The sequence below is a fragment of the Hemiscyllium ocellatum genome, chromosome 39, assembly GCF_020745735.1.
Source record: "Hemiscyllium ocellatum isolate sHemOce1 chromosome 39, sHemOce1.pat.X.cur, whole genome shotgun sequence".
Classification (NCBI taxonomy): Eukaryota; Metazoa; Chordata; class Chondrichthyes; order Orectolobiformes; family Hemiscylliidae; genus Hemiscyllium; species Hemiscyllium ocellatum.
The window spans coordinates 35428417-35444528 of NC_083439.1; the positions used below are offsets into that span (position 1 = coordinate 35428417).

Sequence of the window (16112 nt, forward strand, 5' to 3'; positions counted from 1 at the left end):
TCCAATGACAATTTAAACGCCCTTAAAGTTGGCGAGTCGACTACTGTTGCAGGTAGAGCTGTTACTACTCGGAGTAAAGATACTCCCTCTGACCCCTGTCCTGTATCTATCACCACTCAATTTAAAGTTATGCCCCCTTGTGCTAGCCATCACCTCAGATTAATTGATTAGATTCCTACAGTATGGAAACAGGCCATTTGGCCCAACAAGTCCACACCGACCCTCCGGAGAGTTGCCCGCCCCTGACTCATGCACCTGTCACTATGGGCAATTTAGCCAATTCACCTGAGCTGCACATCTTTGGACTGTGGGAGGAAACCCACACAGGGAGAATGTACACAGACAGTTGCCCAAGGTGGGAATCGAACCCAGGTCCCTGCCCTGTGAGGCAGCAGTGCTAACCACTGAGCCACCGTGCCACCCAGGATCACTCTTGTCTGAGAGTGCACTACAGGATGCATTTTTTCCCAAGCATGAACTAGATGAATAATAGTCACATCACAGGAGAGGATTCCACCTCACACTGAAGCTTGTACTGGACTTTCTTTCTGGAGAGTACTCACCGTTGTTATTTTGTTTTCCAGGTCGATCCCTCCACCGATGCTGAATCCAAGGCCAGACCCTTCCTCTTTGTGCAGGACCACAACATGAATGTCTTCAAATTGCTGTGGAGGGAGAAGGATTACAATGGCATTTGTACTTTGCGTGTACCTACCAAACACAACTTCTCAATACCTCACCCGTGAGGCAGCTGGTTGTGGGAATTTGAATTCTACATTCAAATCTAGACTAATCCTTCTCATGGAGGAGTGTGTGTGGCACCGTTTGCAGTGTTCAAATATAGATAAGACATTAAACTGAGCTTTTATCTGCCCTCTTAAATGCACATTTAAAAAATCCCACAGCTGCTTTCTTGAAGAGAGCAGTGGGTCAGTGCAATACAATGTCTTGGTACATCAACTTTGGGGACTGATTAAGAAGTTGATGTGTGACTGGAAAACCATAGCTTCAGAACAGGTAAAAGAATGGCAGGTTTCCATTCCCAACAGACATTAGTGAACTGATTAGGCCTTGCCAACAGTCTAGAATCATAGGATCCTTATAGTACCACAAGAGGCCATTCAGCCCATCGAGTCTGCACCAACCCTCCAAAGAGCACCCCCATCCACACCCGCCTCCCTACCCTATCCCTGTAATCCCATATTTCCTAAGGCTAACCTACCTAGCCTGCACATCCCAGGACACTATGAACAATTTAGCATGACCAATCTGCCTAACCTGCGCATCTTTGGACTGTGGGAAGATACCGGAGCAACCAGGGGAAACCCAGGCAAACATGGGGAGAACGTGCAAACTCCACACAGAGTTGCCTCAGGGTGAAATCCAACCCAGGTCCCTGGCGCTGTGAGGCAGCAGTGCTAACCACTGAGCTGCACCAAAACTGGCAATTTGTTTTCATTTTTATTAGCATGACCTTGTACTTGCAGATTTGGGTACAATGTTTTTCGATTAGATTCCCTACAATGTGAAAACAGCCTTTTGACCCAACCAATCCATACCGACTGTCTGAAGAGGAACCCACCCAGACCCATTTCCCACTGACTGATGCATCTAACACTGTGGGCAATTTAGCATGGCCAATTCACCTGACCGGCACATCTTTGGACTGTGGGAGGAAACCGGAGCACCCGGAGGAAACCCACACAGACACGGGGAGAATGTGCAAACTCCACACAGACAGTCACCCGAGGCTGGAATCGACCCTGCAAGAGGACTGAGAACCAAAGAACTCTGTTTTAAAGTGTTTTGCAAAAGAAGCAAAATGTCAGGCGAGGAAAGGAAAGGAAAAGCTTTGACAGTGAGTAGTTGGGGTCTGGAATGCAGTGGCTGAGAGGGTCATGGAGGAAGGTTCAACTGAGGCTTGCAATAGGCCATTGGATGATTAATAAATAGGAACAATGCAGCGTTCCAGAGAAAATGCAGGAGTTTGGTAATAAGCCAAAATGCTCAGACACAATGGGCTAAATGGCCTCTTGCAACATCTTAAATTCTGTATTCTCCTCACGCTGCCAGAGGACCTTTAGCACCATCCTGAACCATCAGAGTTAAAAATTGCAACACCAAGCTATAGTCCACCAGGTTTAATTGGAAGCACACTAGCTTTTGGAGCGACGCTCCTTCATCAGGTGACACTCCTTCATCCGAAAGCTAGTGTGCTTCCAATTAAACCTGTTGGACTATAACCTGGTGTTGTGTGATTTTTAACTTTGTACACCCCAGTCCAACATCGGCATCTCCAAATCTGAACCATCAGAACAGTCAATAAGGGGCAAGCTTGCAATTTCAATAGTGTAACACTATTTCAGCTCTCCAACTGAGCATTAATCTAGATTACAAAATACCCTTCTCCCACCTAGAGTTTCTGTAGTAAGTTAAGAAATATCATCTTAACCAATACTGCTTACATTACAGAAAATTACAAAGAACTCATTGAAATGGGTCAACTATCCAAGTTTGGTTAAATAGCACACAGCTTCCTCCCATTCTGCTTCATCTCCCATGGTTTTTATTTATTCAGGCAATAGAATAGACATAGAATCCCTCCAGTGTGGAAGCAGGCCTTTCAGTCCATGTCGATCTTCTAAAGAACATCCCACCCAGACCCCACACCATCCCATTTCTGCATTTTCCATGGCTAACCCACCTAGTCTACACATCTTTGCATTGTGGGAGGAGACTGGAAAACCACACAGACACAGGGAGAACATGCAAACTCCACATGGGCAGTCACCCAAATTGAACCCAGGTCCCTGATGCTGTGAGGCAGCAGTTCTAACCACAGAGCCACTGTGCCCAGTGTGATGTGAGCATCGCTGCGCCAGCTTTTATTGCACATCCTGAACTGCCCAGGAGAGGATGGTGGTGAGCTGCCTTCTTTATAACTGCTGGAGTCCGTGTGGATTAGACATACTCGGAAAGCTGTTAGAGAGGCAGTTCCAGGATTTTGATCCAGTGACAGTGAAGGAACAGCAATTTTTTTTCCAAGTCAGGATGGCTTGTAGACTGGAGGGGAATGGAGTGTCCTCATATATCTGTCAGTCAGTCTCGTTCTTCTAAGTGCTAGAGATTGCAGGTTTGGAAAGTGCTACCTAAGAAATCTGGGTAAGTTGCTGTGATGCACCTTGTAGATGGTACGCATCACTGCTACTGTGTGTCGGCAGATTAGAGAGTGAATGTTGAAGTGTTAACTATCAAGCCAACACAGCAAAAAAGCATAGTGCATGAAAAATAACTCATTGTCTTCAAAGTGCTATGAACTATACACAAAAGATGCGATAAGGCAGTGTATAAAAGCAATTTTTTCCTTTCTCTTTTTCTCTTTCCTTCTCTGTCAATTGTTCTGTCCTTTCTGACTCTCACACATTGCGCAGATTCCTTCTGGTGAGAAAATTACAAATTGTTTGTGAGCAGATTGCATCTTAAATTCATCCAAATAGAACTGTTACAGGAAGGTGTACAGCATGGAAACAGACCCTTTGGTCCAATTCGTCCATGCTGACTAATTCTGCTCATCATGGTAATCAAATCCTTTACTGCTGCATGGCCAGTGGGACAGGAGATAGAGTTTATAAAAACCTGCAAAAGGATTTCGAAGAGAAGGAGCTTGACATAACAGATGTGTGTACATCACATTCTTGGGCATAACCCTGACTAATCCTACAAATTGCTTTTGCAATCTAGTAAACAAAGGAAAAACATTTTTTTGCACTGAAATCAAATTGACCTAACCATCTAAAAAGGTCTATGGACTAAATGCTGAAATGCTTCTCACCAGCCCTGAGTCTTGCTATTGGGAGCACGGATCCATGAATCAGGCCTGGATGTACGCATTAATAATTCAGAAACTTAACTTTTGGATGATTTTAAGTGTGAGGATTTTGTAAGCTGCTCTTTCTCAGAGGAATTAACGCAGGGGTCATTGCTTCTTGTCATTTCATAACTATCTGCAAAGTGGCAGATGGTGAATTTATACAGTATCTGCATCAATTTGGAATTAGCACAGGAGAACAAATGATATCAGAAGAAAAGACACTTTCAGTACAGAATACACGTTTATGCATCTTCACTTGTTATTGTTAGGTTTGTTCAATGTGGAAAATCAGATTTAAAAAAGCACCAGCTCTTAGTCTATAAAATGTGAATGGCAGCTTAACATTAACAGCTAGAGTAGAGGCCTTCAGGATTTTCACTAGAGATGTACTTCTATGACTCTGCTTCCAATGTGGAGCCTTAGATATAGTTCAGAGAAGGAAGCATCACTAACAATCGGTTTCCTGTGCTCTTATCTAGCAAGACTCCACAAGACCACCCCTCAAATGTACCTAAAATATTATTTTGAGATTAGTATATGTTCCTAAACACATCAGAGAAATATAATCATACTCAGACAGAGAGGGGGACATGACAACATCAAGTTAAAGATCAAACCAAATAAACTCATCAAATCTGCATTATTGCAACAACTCGACTGTTTCGTATGAAAAACCAATCTCCAGATCAGACCACTAGTTTAGTTTATACTCCCATATTTTTGTTGCTAAGGGCCCATTCATGAGAGTAGACGTTACAGGTCCTAGAGCCTGCTCTCAGTATGATCTCAGCTGATCATCTGCCACAATTCAAAATTTCCCATTACTCTTAAAACATGCCCCAAAGTCAGTGTTAGCCAATTGCCGGGGCTATTGCGCTCATTCCTTCATGATCAAACCTTTAAGGTCTCCTCATCCAAGCTCTTCACTTCCTCGATCAGTTTCTCCAGCTCGTCTGCAGGGATCGAGGAGATGACCGACTGGGCAGAAACACAGGCAGATAACGATGAGGAAAGTTCCCTTTTATCATCTTCGCTCTGATTTTCATCTGTCAGACTGATGGTGCAGACTCGTAATTCTGCAAGGCTAGAAGAGGAGCCACACACTCCGTTTAGTTCAAGTTCATTAATGCAGGAGGAAAACACAACCTTTTACATCAAACTCATAAAACTCATTAAGATTTGTTTACCCATGTCTTCAGCCAGGGATGAGGACATTGCGCACTGGGGTTTAGAATGAGATACTATTGTGCTAACCAAAGTTAAATTTGACTATCTCAAAATTTTTGTCCACTTCCTAAGATAACCTCTTCTACAAGTGCATTTCTATCCATTAGTACTCTTAGGTAATTGACATCACAGGGTAACAGCTATCAGGGGCAAATGCTGAAGTTGTGGTAATGTTTCTGGACTATAACCAGAGACCCAAGCTAATACCCTGAGGACATAGATTCAGATCCACCATAGCAGCTGGTGGAATGTAAATACAATGAATAAATCATTAATTATAAACTTGTCTGGCAGTAACTGTGGCCATTGTATCTATCATTGATTGTCTTGTTATTCTCCTTCAGGGAAGAAAATCTACACCCTTATTCAGTTTGATCTGCATGTGACTCCAATCCCACACCAACGTGGATGGCTCTTAACTACCTTCTGCAATGCTCAATTCAGGGATACAAAGTAAATATTCACAGATCTCGGGAAAGGATAAAGAACTGAATTTGTAATTGATATTACAGTTATCCATTGATTTCTAATGGAGTCACATTACATCTTCTCAAGCAAGCACAACTTTTCCGTGCAGTGATTTAAGTACAGGTCCATAGTTCCTCGAAAGCGGAGTCGCAGGTAGACAGGATTAGTGAAGGTGGTGTTTGGTATGCTGCCGTTATTGGTCAGTGCATGGAGTATAGGAGTTGGGAGGTCATGTTGCAGCTGTACAGGACATTGGTTAGGCCATTTTTTGAAATATGGCATTCAATTCTAATCTGCCTGCTATAGGAAGGATGTTATGAAATTTGATGTAGAGGTGCCGGTGTTGGACTGGGATGGACAAGGTCAGAGGTCAGTCGACACCAGGTCGTGGTCTAACAGGTTGATGTGAAATTACAAGCTTTTGGAGCGTTGCCCCTTCACTAAGCGAGCGAGAGAAGCACACAGACACAGAATTGATAGGCCAAGAGATCAATGGGCAGAGGGATCCAAAGATGAGATCATAGAGTTATGCTCTCTCTAACTTAATTAGTTTGTACAGTTTTGGATTACTTATTACTTTGGTTACTTCGGTGTGAGACTTTTACACCGAATATGTTATTCCAATCATTTGGTTGTTTCCAGCACCACCTTATTTTTATTTTTTGTAATCATCTTTCTGCCTCATTTAATCGGATTAGCGATCATCCCTTCGCTTGCTATTTAGTTGTTGGCACTTTACTCACACCGTATGACACTCTTGATCACCTGTAGTGACCTAATAGTCAACCTGTAGACCCTCCACTCATACCCTTTGTCTGATATGTTGATCTCTCTGCCCATTATGATTGTGTGCTTCTCTCTCACTTCACCAGACGAAGGGGAAGCACTCTGGAAGGCCTGTGATTTCAAATATATCGGTTAGACTATAACCTGGTGTCATCTGACTTCCAACCTTATGAAACTTGAAAGAGCTCAGAAAAGATATATGAGGACGTTGCCAGGGTTGGAGGATTTGAGAGGCTGAGTAGACTGAGGCTGTTTTCTATGGAGCATCAGAGGCTGAGGGGAGACTTTATAGAGGTTTATAACATCATGAGGGGCATGGATAGGGTAAACTGACAAGGTCTTTTCCCCCTGGGGTGGGGGAGTCCAACATTAGAGGGCACAGGTCTCTGCCGAGAGGGGAAAAATATAAAAATGGAGCTAAGGAGCAACTCTTTCACGCAAAGGGCAGTGCGTGTTCAGAATGAGATGGCAGAGGACGTGGTGGAGGCTAGTACAATTGTGACATTTCAAAGATATTTGGATGGGTATAGGAATAAGGAGGGTTTAAGATGGAAATGGGCCAAAATGTGGCAAATGGGACTAGACTTATTTAGAATATGTGGTTGGCCTGGGCAAGTAGGGTCTGTTTCTGTGCTGTATCAATCTCTGCCTCTATGACGCTAAGTGTGTAAAATAGGAATCAGATGGTGGGACTATTTGCACGGTACATTTAAGCTTATGGGCACCATCTGTGAGCAAGATTCATTCAACCCACAAGCTCCATTTAAATGAGGGGAACTCCCAACATGTGACAACAGGAGTTGACAAGTTTCTCAATCATTTGTTTGTTCATTGTCAACGTATCCCATAAACATACATTTCAGACATCGATACAGAAACAAATACAGCGGTTTTATTTACTGCCAGCCTGGTGTCAGAACTACCTTCAACTCTAAGGCAGAAGGAAGTGGGTTCAAGTCATAGTGCAGAGACTGTGCTCAGTTTCAGTTGACACACCAATGCAGTACTGGAGTGTTGCATTGTCTGAAATGCCAGTTTCTGGATGAGATATTAAACAAAGGTTTTGTCTACTCTTTTTAGGCATCTACCCTGTTAGGCACCCTAGGAATCTTGTATATTTCAATAAAGTCACCTCTCATTCTTCTAAACACCGAGTACAGGCCAAACCTACTCAGCTTTTCCCCATGTGAAAATCCCTCCATTCCCAGAGTCAGCCAAACTAACCTTCTCTAGACCGTCTCCAATACCAATACCTCCTTTCTTAGATAAGATGATCAAAAACTATTCACAATATATCAGGTCCAGTCGGACTAATGTCTTGTCTATGTTTTGCAGTCTTTCCCTTTTCCATAGCCCATCTCTTTTGAAATAAAACCATTTTTCCTTCCCTTTTACCTGCTAAAATGGAGTGCTAGCTTTTTGTGATTCATGAACAAAGACCCTCCAAAATCTCTGTGCTCCAACTTCCTGCTGCCTTCCTCATTTCAATAATATTCAGTTAGTTTATTGTTCTGGCCATGCATGTAACCTCACATTTTCCCACATAATATTCCATTCACCAAGTTCCTGCCTGGTCTGCCTATATCCCTCTGTTGACACTGTCATCCACAAACTTGGCTACAGTACACTTACATCCATCATCTAGGTCAGTAATATAGATTGGAAATAATTGTGTCCCGGCACTGACTCCTCTAGCACTATGCAAGTTGGAAATTGCTATTCTGAAAATACCTCAACTTTCTGGCTTCTATTAGTTAGCTAATCCTCTATACCTGCTGATATAGTATCTGCAATGGGCTCTTGTCTTATTATGCACCTGTATGTACAATTCTGTATTAAATGCTTTTGTAAATACAAATACATTACAACTACTGCTTCTCCTTGGTCTACCCTGCTTGTTACCTCCTCAAAAGAATTCTAGTACATTTATTTATCCAGTGTGATTTCCTCTTCTTGAAGAAATGTTAATTCTTCTTGATTGTATTGTGTACTTCTAAATGCCCTACTATTACATCTTTTATAATAGACAGACTCCTAATGACATACGTTAAGCTAACTGGCCTATAGTTACATGTTTTTTTTTGTATTCCTCCCAAATTGAATAAGGGTGCTACATTGGAAGACTGCCAATGCTCTGGGACTGTTCCAGAGTCCTGGAAAAATATAGCCAATGTATCCATTATCCCTTTAAAATCCTAGGATGTAACCTATCAGGTCCCAGGGACTTAATGGCCTTTAACCCCATTAGCTTCTTCCAAGTTTCTCACTCTCAAAAGGAATACTAAAAATTCTATTACGTTATGGTCACTAAATTCTATTTTCTACTTGGAGATCTTTTTTTTAAAACAAAACCTGCCACATTAGACATGCCCAGACCCAGCTCATCAGAGCAGCAGTCAGAGTGCAGGAAGCCTGGGTGTACAGCAGCAGCGGTGTTTCTCAATAAAAAGCCTGAGAGTTGAGGCCCATATTGAGCTAAGCAGACCAGCAGCTAAAGCCAACAGGAATCCTGTGAGAATTCACAAAGACTGATGAGAGTGACCTTAGTGCTAAACAGAGAGCTGATTGTGGTTAAAGTGTTTTATATCTTCACTTTAAAGCTGTATTAAGGGAAGGGAAGGGTTCTAGTTTCTTTTTAAAAGAAAAGTTTATTAATTTTCTACTTGGCTTTAAATTTAGGGTAGGACTATTTTAACTAAGCATATAGTGGGGAGCTCATTGTCCTATGTTGCACAGCCTGTAGTATGTGATAAGTTTTAGCTAATCCTGGATGACCACATCTACAGCAGGTGTCATCAGTTTGGTCAGTTCGGGGGCTGGCTGGAACCACAATAGCTCATTGGGGAGGCCGAGAGTCACGTGGAGAGCGTGTAGTCACCCTTCAGCTTAAGAGAGGGGATCAGTCGGAAGAAGGGAGGTAGCCAGGCAAAGTCTAGTGTGCATCCCACTCCAGAACAGCTTTTCTGGCAAAACAGGGGAGTGGGGCTAATCAACCATGATCTCATTGAATGGCAGGACAGGCTTCAGGGGCCGAATGGCCTCCTATTTCTTATGACTCACATTTTCCGACATACACCAGCCTGAGGACCTTTGGATATCCTGAGGTTTTAAAAAAGTCTTCTATATATGTGGTTTAATTCATTTCTTTCCCTGGTGCTGACCTGGAGGAGCTCTCTGTGGGGAGAGGGGCAACTCCTGGGCAGTCCCTTGCTTGATTATAGGGCTCTCCTTCCAGGGGCAGCAGTTGACTAAACCTTTCCTGGGACAAGAAAATATTCACCAAACTTAATAATCAGGAACAGCCTGCTGGGACAGGGACATCTGTTACCAAGACCACACAGCAGAGAAGGGATGATGGAGTTTGAATTCAATCACATGGCTCCAGGAAAATAGGAACATTCAGGAGATGGGAAAGAGAATTTGGTCCAGCGATCTCTATGTTTTCTGGCTGAACTCAAGTTGCCATTCCCATCTTTTCACCAAATCCTTTGGTGTTGAGTTTTTCCTGAAATACAGCTCTTTAGGGGAGTAAAGGGCTCAGTGGTTAGCACTGCTGCCTCACAGCACCAGGGTCCCAGGTTCAATTCCAGCCTCGGGCAACTGTCTGTATGGAGTTTGCACATCCTCCCTGTTTCTGCGTGGGTTGCCTCCCACAGTCACAAAGATGTGCAAATTAGGTGAATTGGCCATGCTAAATTGCCCATAGGTTAGGTGCGTTAGTCAGAGGGAAATGGGTCTGGGTGGGTTGCGCTTTGGCGTGTCGGTATGAACTTGTTGGGCCGAAGGGCCTGTTTCCACACTAAGTAATCTAATCTAAAACATGACAACAATTTTACTGTGAAGTGCAGTGACTGTTGTACTGGAGATAAATGTGACAATTTTGGATATATTGAGACTCACAATTAACGATGGAGGTTACTGATCAGGTAATCTGAAACAAAAACAAATTGCTGGAAATGCTCAACAGATCTGGCAGCATCCGTGGCGTGAAATCAGAGTTAACGTTTTGAGTCGAGGGACCGTCAGAATTCTAACCTCAGGAAATCTGAACATTTGGTGGAAATGGCTAAGGGCCAATGTTGACTAAAGGACGTGAGAAAATTTCTAGTGCCCTATTTAAGGGAACATTCAGCCAGACAGCACAAGACAAGAGAAAAAGAGTTGTGTATTATTGCTGTAACGTTATATTCCCTACTCTCCAATCCATTTTTCACTCCAATAAGACATCACTTCAGCAGCAGAAACCGTCAGAGTTTGTCCTTCGGTCACTAAAGCAAAGTCTTGGCTTGATATTACACCCAAACAGTAACATATTTGACAAAGAGAACCCCTCAATAATCACTGGAACATCAGTTTAGTGGCTCTAGTGAGGTTTGATAAGCAGGCATCAGCATCAGAAATCAAATTTAAAACCAATTAAACTGCCTTCTGAGCAGTTTACTAGAATGATTTTGTATTTACATTAATTTATATTAAGTGGTGATATATAATTTGTAAAATAGATTATATAACAGTGAAAGTTTTTGATGCGTTGCCCAGTCAGCAAAGAGGGGTGAATATTATGGTCTGTTATTGGCTTTATTAACCTGTCTCAGAGACCACGAGGAACATGATTGGCTCTCAGTTGTTCTTGGGAGCCCCCTGAAGGATTACACAGAGCACTACTTGCAGAGACCAACTTTGATCAGGAGATAGGAACTAGTGGCAGCAGAGGGCTATTTGGCTCATTCAGCCCGCCCCACCATTTAATACCTTCATGGTTGATCTGTTGCCTCCAGGTTCACTTTCTTGCCATCTCCCAATATCCCTTAATTCACTGAGACCTCAAAACGGATTGCAATTCAGGCCAAAAGCAAAAATCTTACAGCTTTGCTCTCCATGACTTGAGTTATTGACACATCCTACCTGAGAGAGAAGCCTTTCTCCAGCTGACAGTTGTTAATCGTCGGTGATGCCAATGGGGATTGATCAGTCCACAACAGCTCCTGGTCGGAAGGAGAGTAAGGGGAGCTAGGGCACGTGTTCCTAGGGCTTCCACACCAAGATCCTGGTGACTGTGGAAATGCAAGTACACTTTTCATCAGAGCATGCGAGACTTGGTTGCTGATGGTGTGGATCTTGTCATTGCTTGCAGACAGCAATCCTTCTCTCGTACCTTTTACTTCACAAACATCATATGAGGAATTGGAGGCGAGTGGGAAGCTCCTAGTTCGAAGGCCAGGTGGCTTTACCAGCTGTGACAATACCTGTGGGGAGCTACATGGGGAGGTGGATAGTTCACTACTCACACTGTTACTTCTCCTTGGGCCGCAGTTCGAGTATATCTTGCCATCTCGAGCTTCAGTTGATACCTCAGCCCCTACCTTCTGAGATACAGTCACTGCTTTCCCATTGTCAGGTGGCTGGGGGGTGGCAGGGACTGGAGATGGAGGTGGTGCTTTAGAATCACGTTCAATACTTGGCGCAGAGACGGTTCTTTCCACGGTTTTGGCTGAAACCGGAGATGGTGAGCAAGTGTCCCTTTTGTTCCCTTTGTCCAGGGTGTCAGCACTAGAAAGTGTTTCAAATGAATAGATCCTTTGTTTTATGGACTGGGCTTGGGGAGTTACATTTCGAGATGAACCAAAGCGCCTCTCCTTGCTGCTCTTCGTCGTGGTGTCAGGCACCTCCATCCCATTCCTTGAAGCTTTCAGACTTTGGCGGGACCACATTGGCTTGGGGGCAACAGGTGGCCCTTTCTTTACACTGGTCTTTTCTGCTGCTGAAGTAGTAGCACCGCTCTCTGTTTTCAAACCACCCATTAAAGTGCGATTCCTGCCGGCTTCAAATGAACAGGCTGTTGCTCTTCCCTGTAGTTCAGGGTCATCTGGTGAACATGTTCCTGTTTGCTCATTTCTGGATCCTGTAACTTGAGAGCGTGAGGGTAAAGCAGATTTGGATAAAGGCTCTGATATTCTTCCCTCTACTGCCGTGTCAGTTAGAACGAGGTTGAGCTGCTTCGAAGTTCGCCCTTCCATATCCTCAGCTGGAGATAAGCTTTGACTTGTCTGATTTTTATGCAAAGCAATAGATTTGGAAACAGTCGAGTTTGAATTGCTGTTCTCCACAGAGCCATTTCCATCAGACAGTCCATTTGTAAACGGACTGTGTTTGCTTTCAGTTCCATCCCGACTTTCTGCTTTTTGAGGGGGAGCTGACTGTTTGGAAAGTCCGTGAGATTGTGCAGTTGCTTGGTTCTCCTCCATTGCGTTATGAACAACTTCACCCCCCGAGTCCTCCATCATTGCAAATATACTTCTCGTTTGGAGGTTTTCTGTCTCTTCAGCAGTTTGCTTGCAGGCTTCCTGTTTCTCCCCCTCACAGCACAGATTCACACACACCTGCCTTCTTAGCAGAGGCCTTGCTGGGCAGTTAGCTGAATTGCAAATGCACTGAATTAGTAACATCACTCTAAAGCCTATCATGATGACATTGCATAATGCTGCAAGCTTAGAACCAAGCCCGGCAAGTGTGATGGTGGTATTTATCTAATCTTCTCTTTAAACCTGGCTCACAATGTCATTTTGTAAACGCCATGGATTGGTGATTGATGGGGGATTGGTGGTGAAAGAGGTCACCCACATTCAGAATCTTAGAACCAACTATAATGTAAAGCACAATATGGACTGTCCATCCGATAGTTTAAGTAAAACACTCCCCAGCAAAAAAAAACGTCAAACAAAAGCAATTTGAAATATCGTTGTTGCATTACGTGTGGTTCTACTGTCACTATTAAATTGTGATGCAGGAATATGAAGTGCAATGTTATTATATCCCTTAAATCTTCTGAAGTTGATAATGGGAACTTGCTACTTAGTTTAACAAGAGTAAAAAATGAGGTCTGCAGATGCTGGAGATCACAGTTGAAAAAAACCAGCAACACATTTTCAACTTAGTTTAACAATGCCATTTTTAAAACGCAGCTACTTAAATTCTATCACTTAATGAAAAACCCACACTCTGTAAAGTTCTGTGGTGTTTCCTGTGACTTGACATGCACAGTTTCACATTGTCAATTTTTTCAGCTGTCTGAAGTTGAATAACTTCAGATGTTTAAAATTTACATATTTAAATATTAAAAGTTACATATTGAAGACAAGCATTGTGCCTCACCAGCATTCCCCTCCCAGCAACCAAATCTAATGCTCGGTCATTTCAACAAAAAAAATACCTTGATTTGCTCCTCTTAATTCAAGCCAATTTGAGTCCAGGACAGTTAAATGCTGATCTCCAGCCAGTCCTAACGTGAGGAGGTTGCTGTCAATGTAAACTGCTTTGTCCTCTCGTGGCTTCTGACTCTTTACTTCCTGTGAAACAAACAGGAAACTCGCATTTCAAAGGTATTTACTGTCAGTTAGTGACAGAGGATTGCAAAGGTGCTAGATTATTATCCACTGAGTAGGGAGCTGAGAGAAGGCTGATCATTTGGACTGGCAACTTAACACTTCTGATTTATTCAATGCGTTTTTGGACAATGAAATGTATCTGGGCCTGGCGAAGGGCTGAACAAAGTTGTAACATTCACCAGTACAAAGTTAAAAATCACACAACACCAGGTTGTAATCCAACAGGTTTATTTGGAAGCACTAGCTTTCAGAGCACTGCTCATTGGACTCAGCACATCTTTTTATTAGATTAGATTACTTACAGTGTGGAAACAGGCCCTTCGGCCCAACAAGTCCACACCGACCCGCATACCACCCAGACACAGACCCCTACATTTATCCCTTCACCTAACACTACGGGCAATTTAGCATGGCCAATTCACCTAACCCGCGCATTTTTGGATTGTGGGAGGAAACCGGAGCACCTGGAGGAAACCCACGCAGACACAGGGAGAACGTGCAAACTCCACACACACAGTTGCTTGAGGCGGGAATTGAACCCGGGTCTCTGGTGCTGTGAGGCAGCAGTGCTATCATTAGCATTATATCATAACCATTTGAGCTCACTGGCTAGCTCAGTGATACCACTTACTCTTCTGAGTCATAGGTTCAGGCTCTGCCCTGGATCTGGAGCACCAGAACAATGTGTCTGTGTCGTACTGAGAGTGCCTTGCATAGAGCCGTACAACATGGAATCAAATCTCTCCTGTCCAACTCGTCCATGCTGACCAAGTTTCCCAAACTAAACGAGTTCCACTTCCCTGCATTTGGCCCATGTCCCTCCAAACCTTTCTTATTCATGTACCTATTCAAAGTTTTTTAAATGTTGTAACTGTACCTGCATCTACTACTTCCTTTGGAAGTTCATTCTGCATATGATCCACCCTTTGTGTGAAGAAGCTGCCCCTCAGGTTCCTTTCAAATCTTTCTCCTCTCACCTTAAAAATATGCCCCCTAGTTTTGAACTCTCCCAACTTAAGGTGAATGGCAAAGATTTTTTTCCCTATTTATGCCCCTCGTGATTTTATAAACTGCTTTAAAGGTCACCTCTCAACTTTCTACACTCCAGTGAAAGATGTCCCAGCCTATCCAGCTGCTCCTTCTAACTCAAACTCTCTAGCCCCAGCAACATCCTGGTAAGTTTTTTCTGAACCCTCTCCAATTTACTGATGTCCTTCCTATAGCAAGGGGACCAGGAATATCCACAGGGCTCCAAAAGGGGCCTCACCAATATCCTGGACAATCTCAACAAGACATCCCAGCTACTATACTCAAAGGTCTGAGCAGTGAAGGCAAGTGTGCTAAATGCTTTCCTTACCACTCGGTCTACCTGTGAAGCAACTTCTAAAGAATTACAAACCTGCATCCCTAGGTCTCTGTTCGACAACACAACCCAGGGCCCCACCATTAACTGCGTAAATCTTGCCCTTGTTGTTGGATCAAAATGCAATACTTTGCATTTATCCAAATTAAACTCCATCTGCCACTCCTCAGCCCATTGACCCAATTGATCAAGATCTCTTTGTAATCTTAGATAACCTTGTTCACTCTCCACTGTACCACCAATTCTGCTGTCATCTCAAACTTACAAACTATGCCTCCTAAGTCCTCATCCAAATCGTTTATATAAATTACAAACCAGCACCCAGCATCGATCGTTGCAGAGCACCGCTGGTCACAGGCATCAAGTCCAAAAAGCAGCCCTCTACCACCACTCCGTCTCCTATCACTAAGCCAATTTTGTATCCAATTGGCAAGCTCTTCCTGAACCCCATGAGATCTAACTTCACTAATTTGCCACGCAGAATCTTGTCAAATGCTTTACTAAAGTCTATGTAGACATCGTCCATCGCTCTGCCTTCATTAAACTCAAAAGAAAATTCAATCAAGTTTGTGAAACAGGATTTCCCATTGACAAAACCCATGCTGACTACTCCTAATCAGTCCTTGCCTCTCCAAATGCATATAAATGCCAAATGTCAGAACCCATCTCCAACAAGTTACCGACTGCAGATGTCAGATTCACAGGTCTATACTCCCCAGGCTTCTCCTCACAGCCTCAAATAAAAGCACAACATTAGCTACATTCTAATCCTCCAACAGCTCACCTGTGGCTGTAGATGATACAAATATCTCTGCTTGGGGCTCAATTTCGCCCCTAACTTCCCACAATGTCTTGGGATACACTTGATCAGGTACAGGCCATGTATCCACCTTTATGTTTTTTAAGACCTCCAGCACCATTACTTCTGGAATGTGGACTGTTTTCAAGACATCAATATTTATTTCCCCAAGTTCCTTAGCCTCCATTTCTTTCTCCACAGTAAAGACTAATA

At 43.3% G+C, this 16112-nt stretch overlaps 1 protein-coding gene across 1 annotated transcript in view; it reads right to left on the reverse strand.

The window, feature by feature from the left end:
- The window catches only part of il16 (interleukin 16), a 140537-nt gene that overhangs the window by 12100 nt on the left and 112325 nt on the right, over positions 1-16112 (reverse strand). Inside the window, exons 14-17 of the mRNA XM_060852890.1 lie at positions 13563-13698; positions 11258-12767; positions 4769-4955; positions 564-665 (exon numbers count right to left, since the gene is read on the reverse strand). Coding sequence (XP_060708873.1) covers positions 564-665; positions 4769-4955; positions 11258-12767; positions 13563-13698 — 1935 coding nt within the window. The remainder of the gene's footprint in view (positions 1-563; positions 666-4768; positions 4956-11257; positions 12768-13562; positions 13699-16112) is intronic.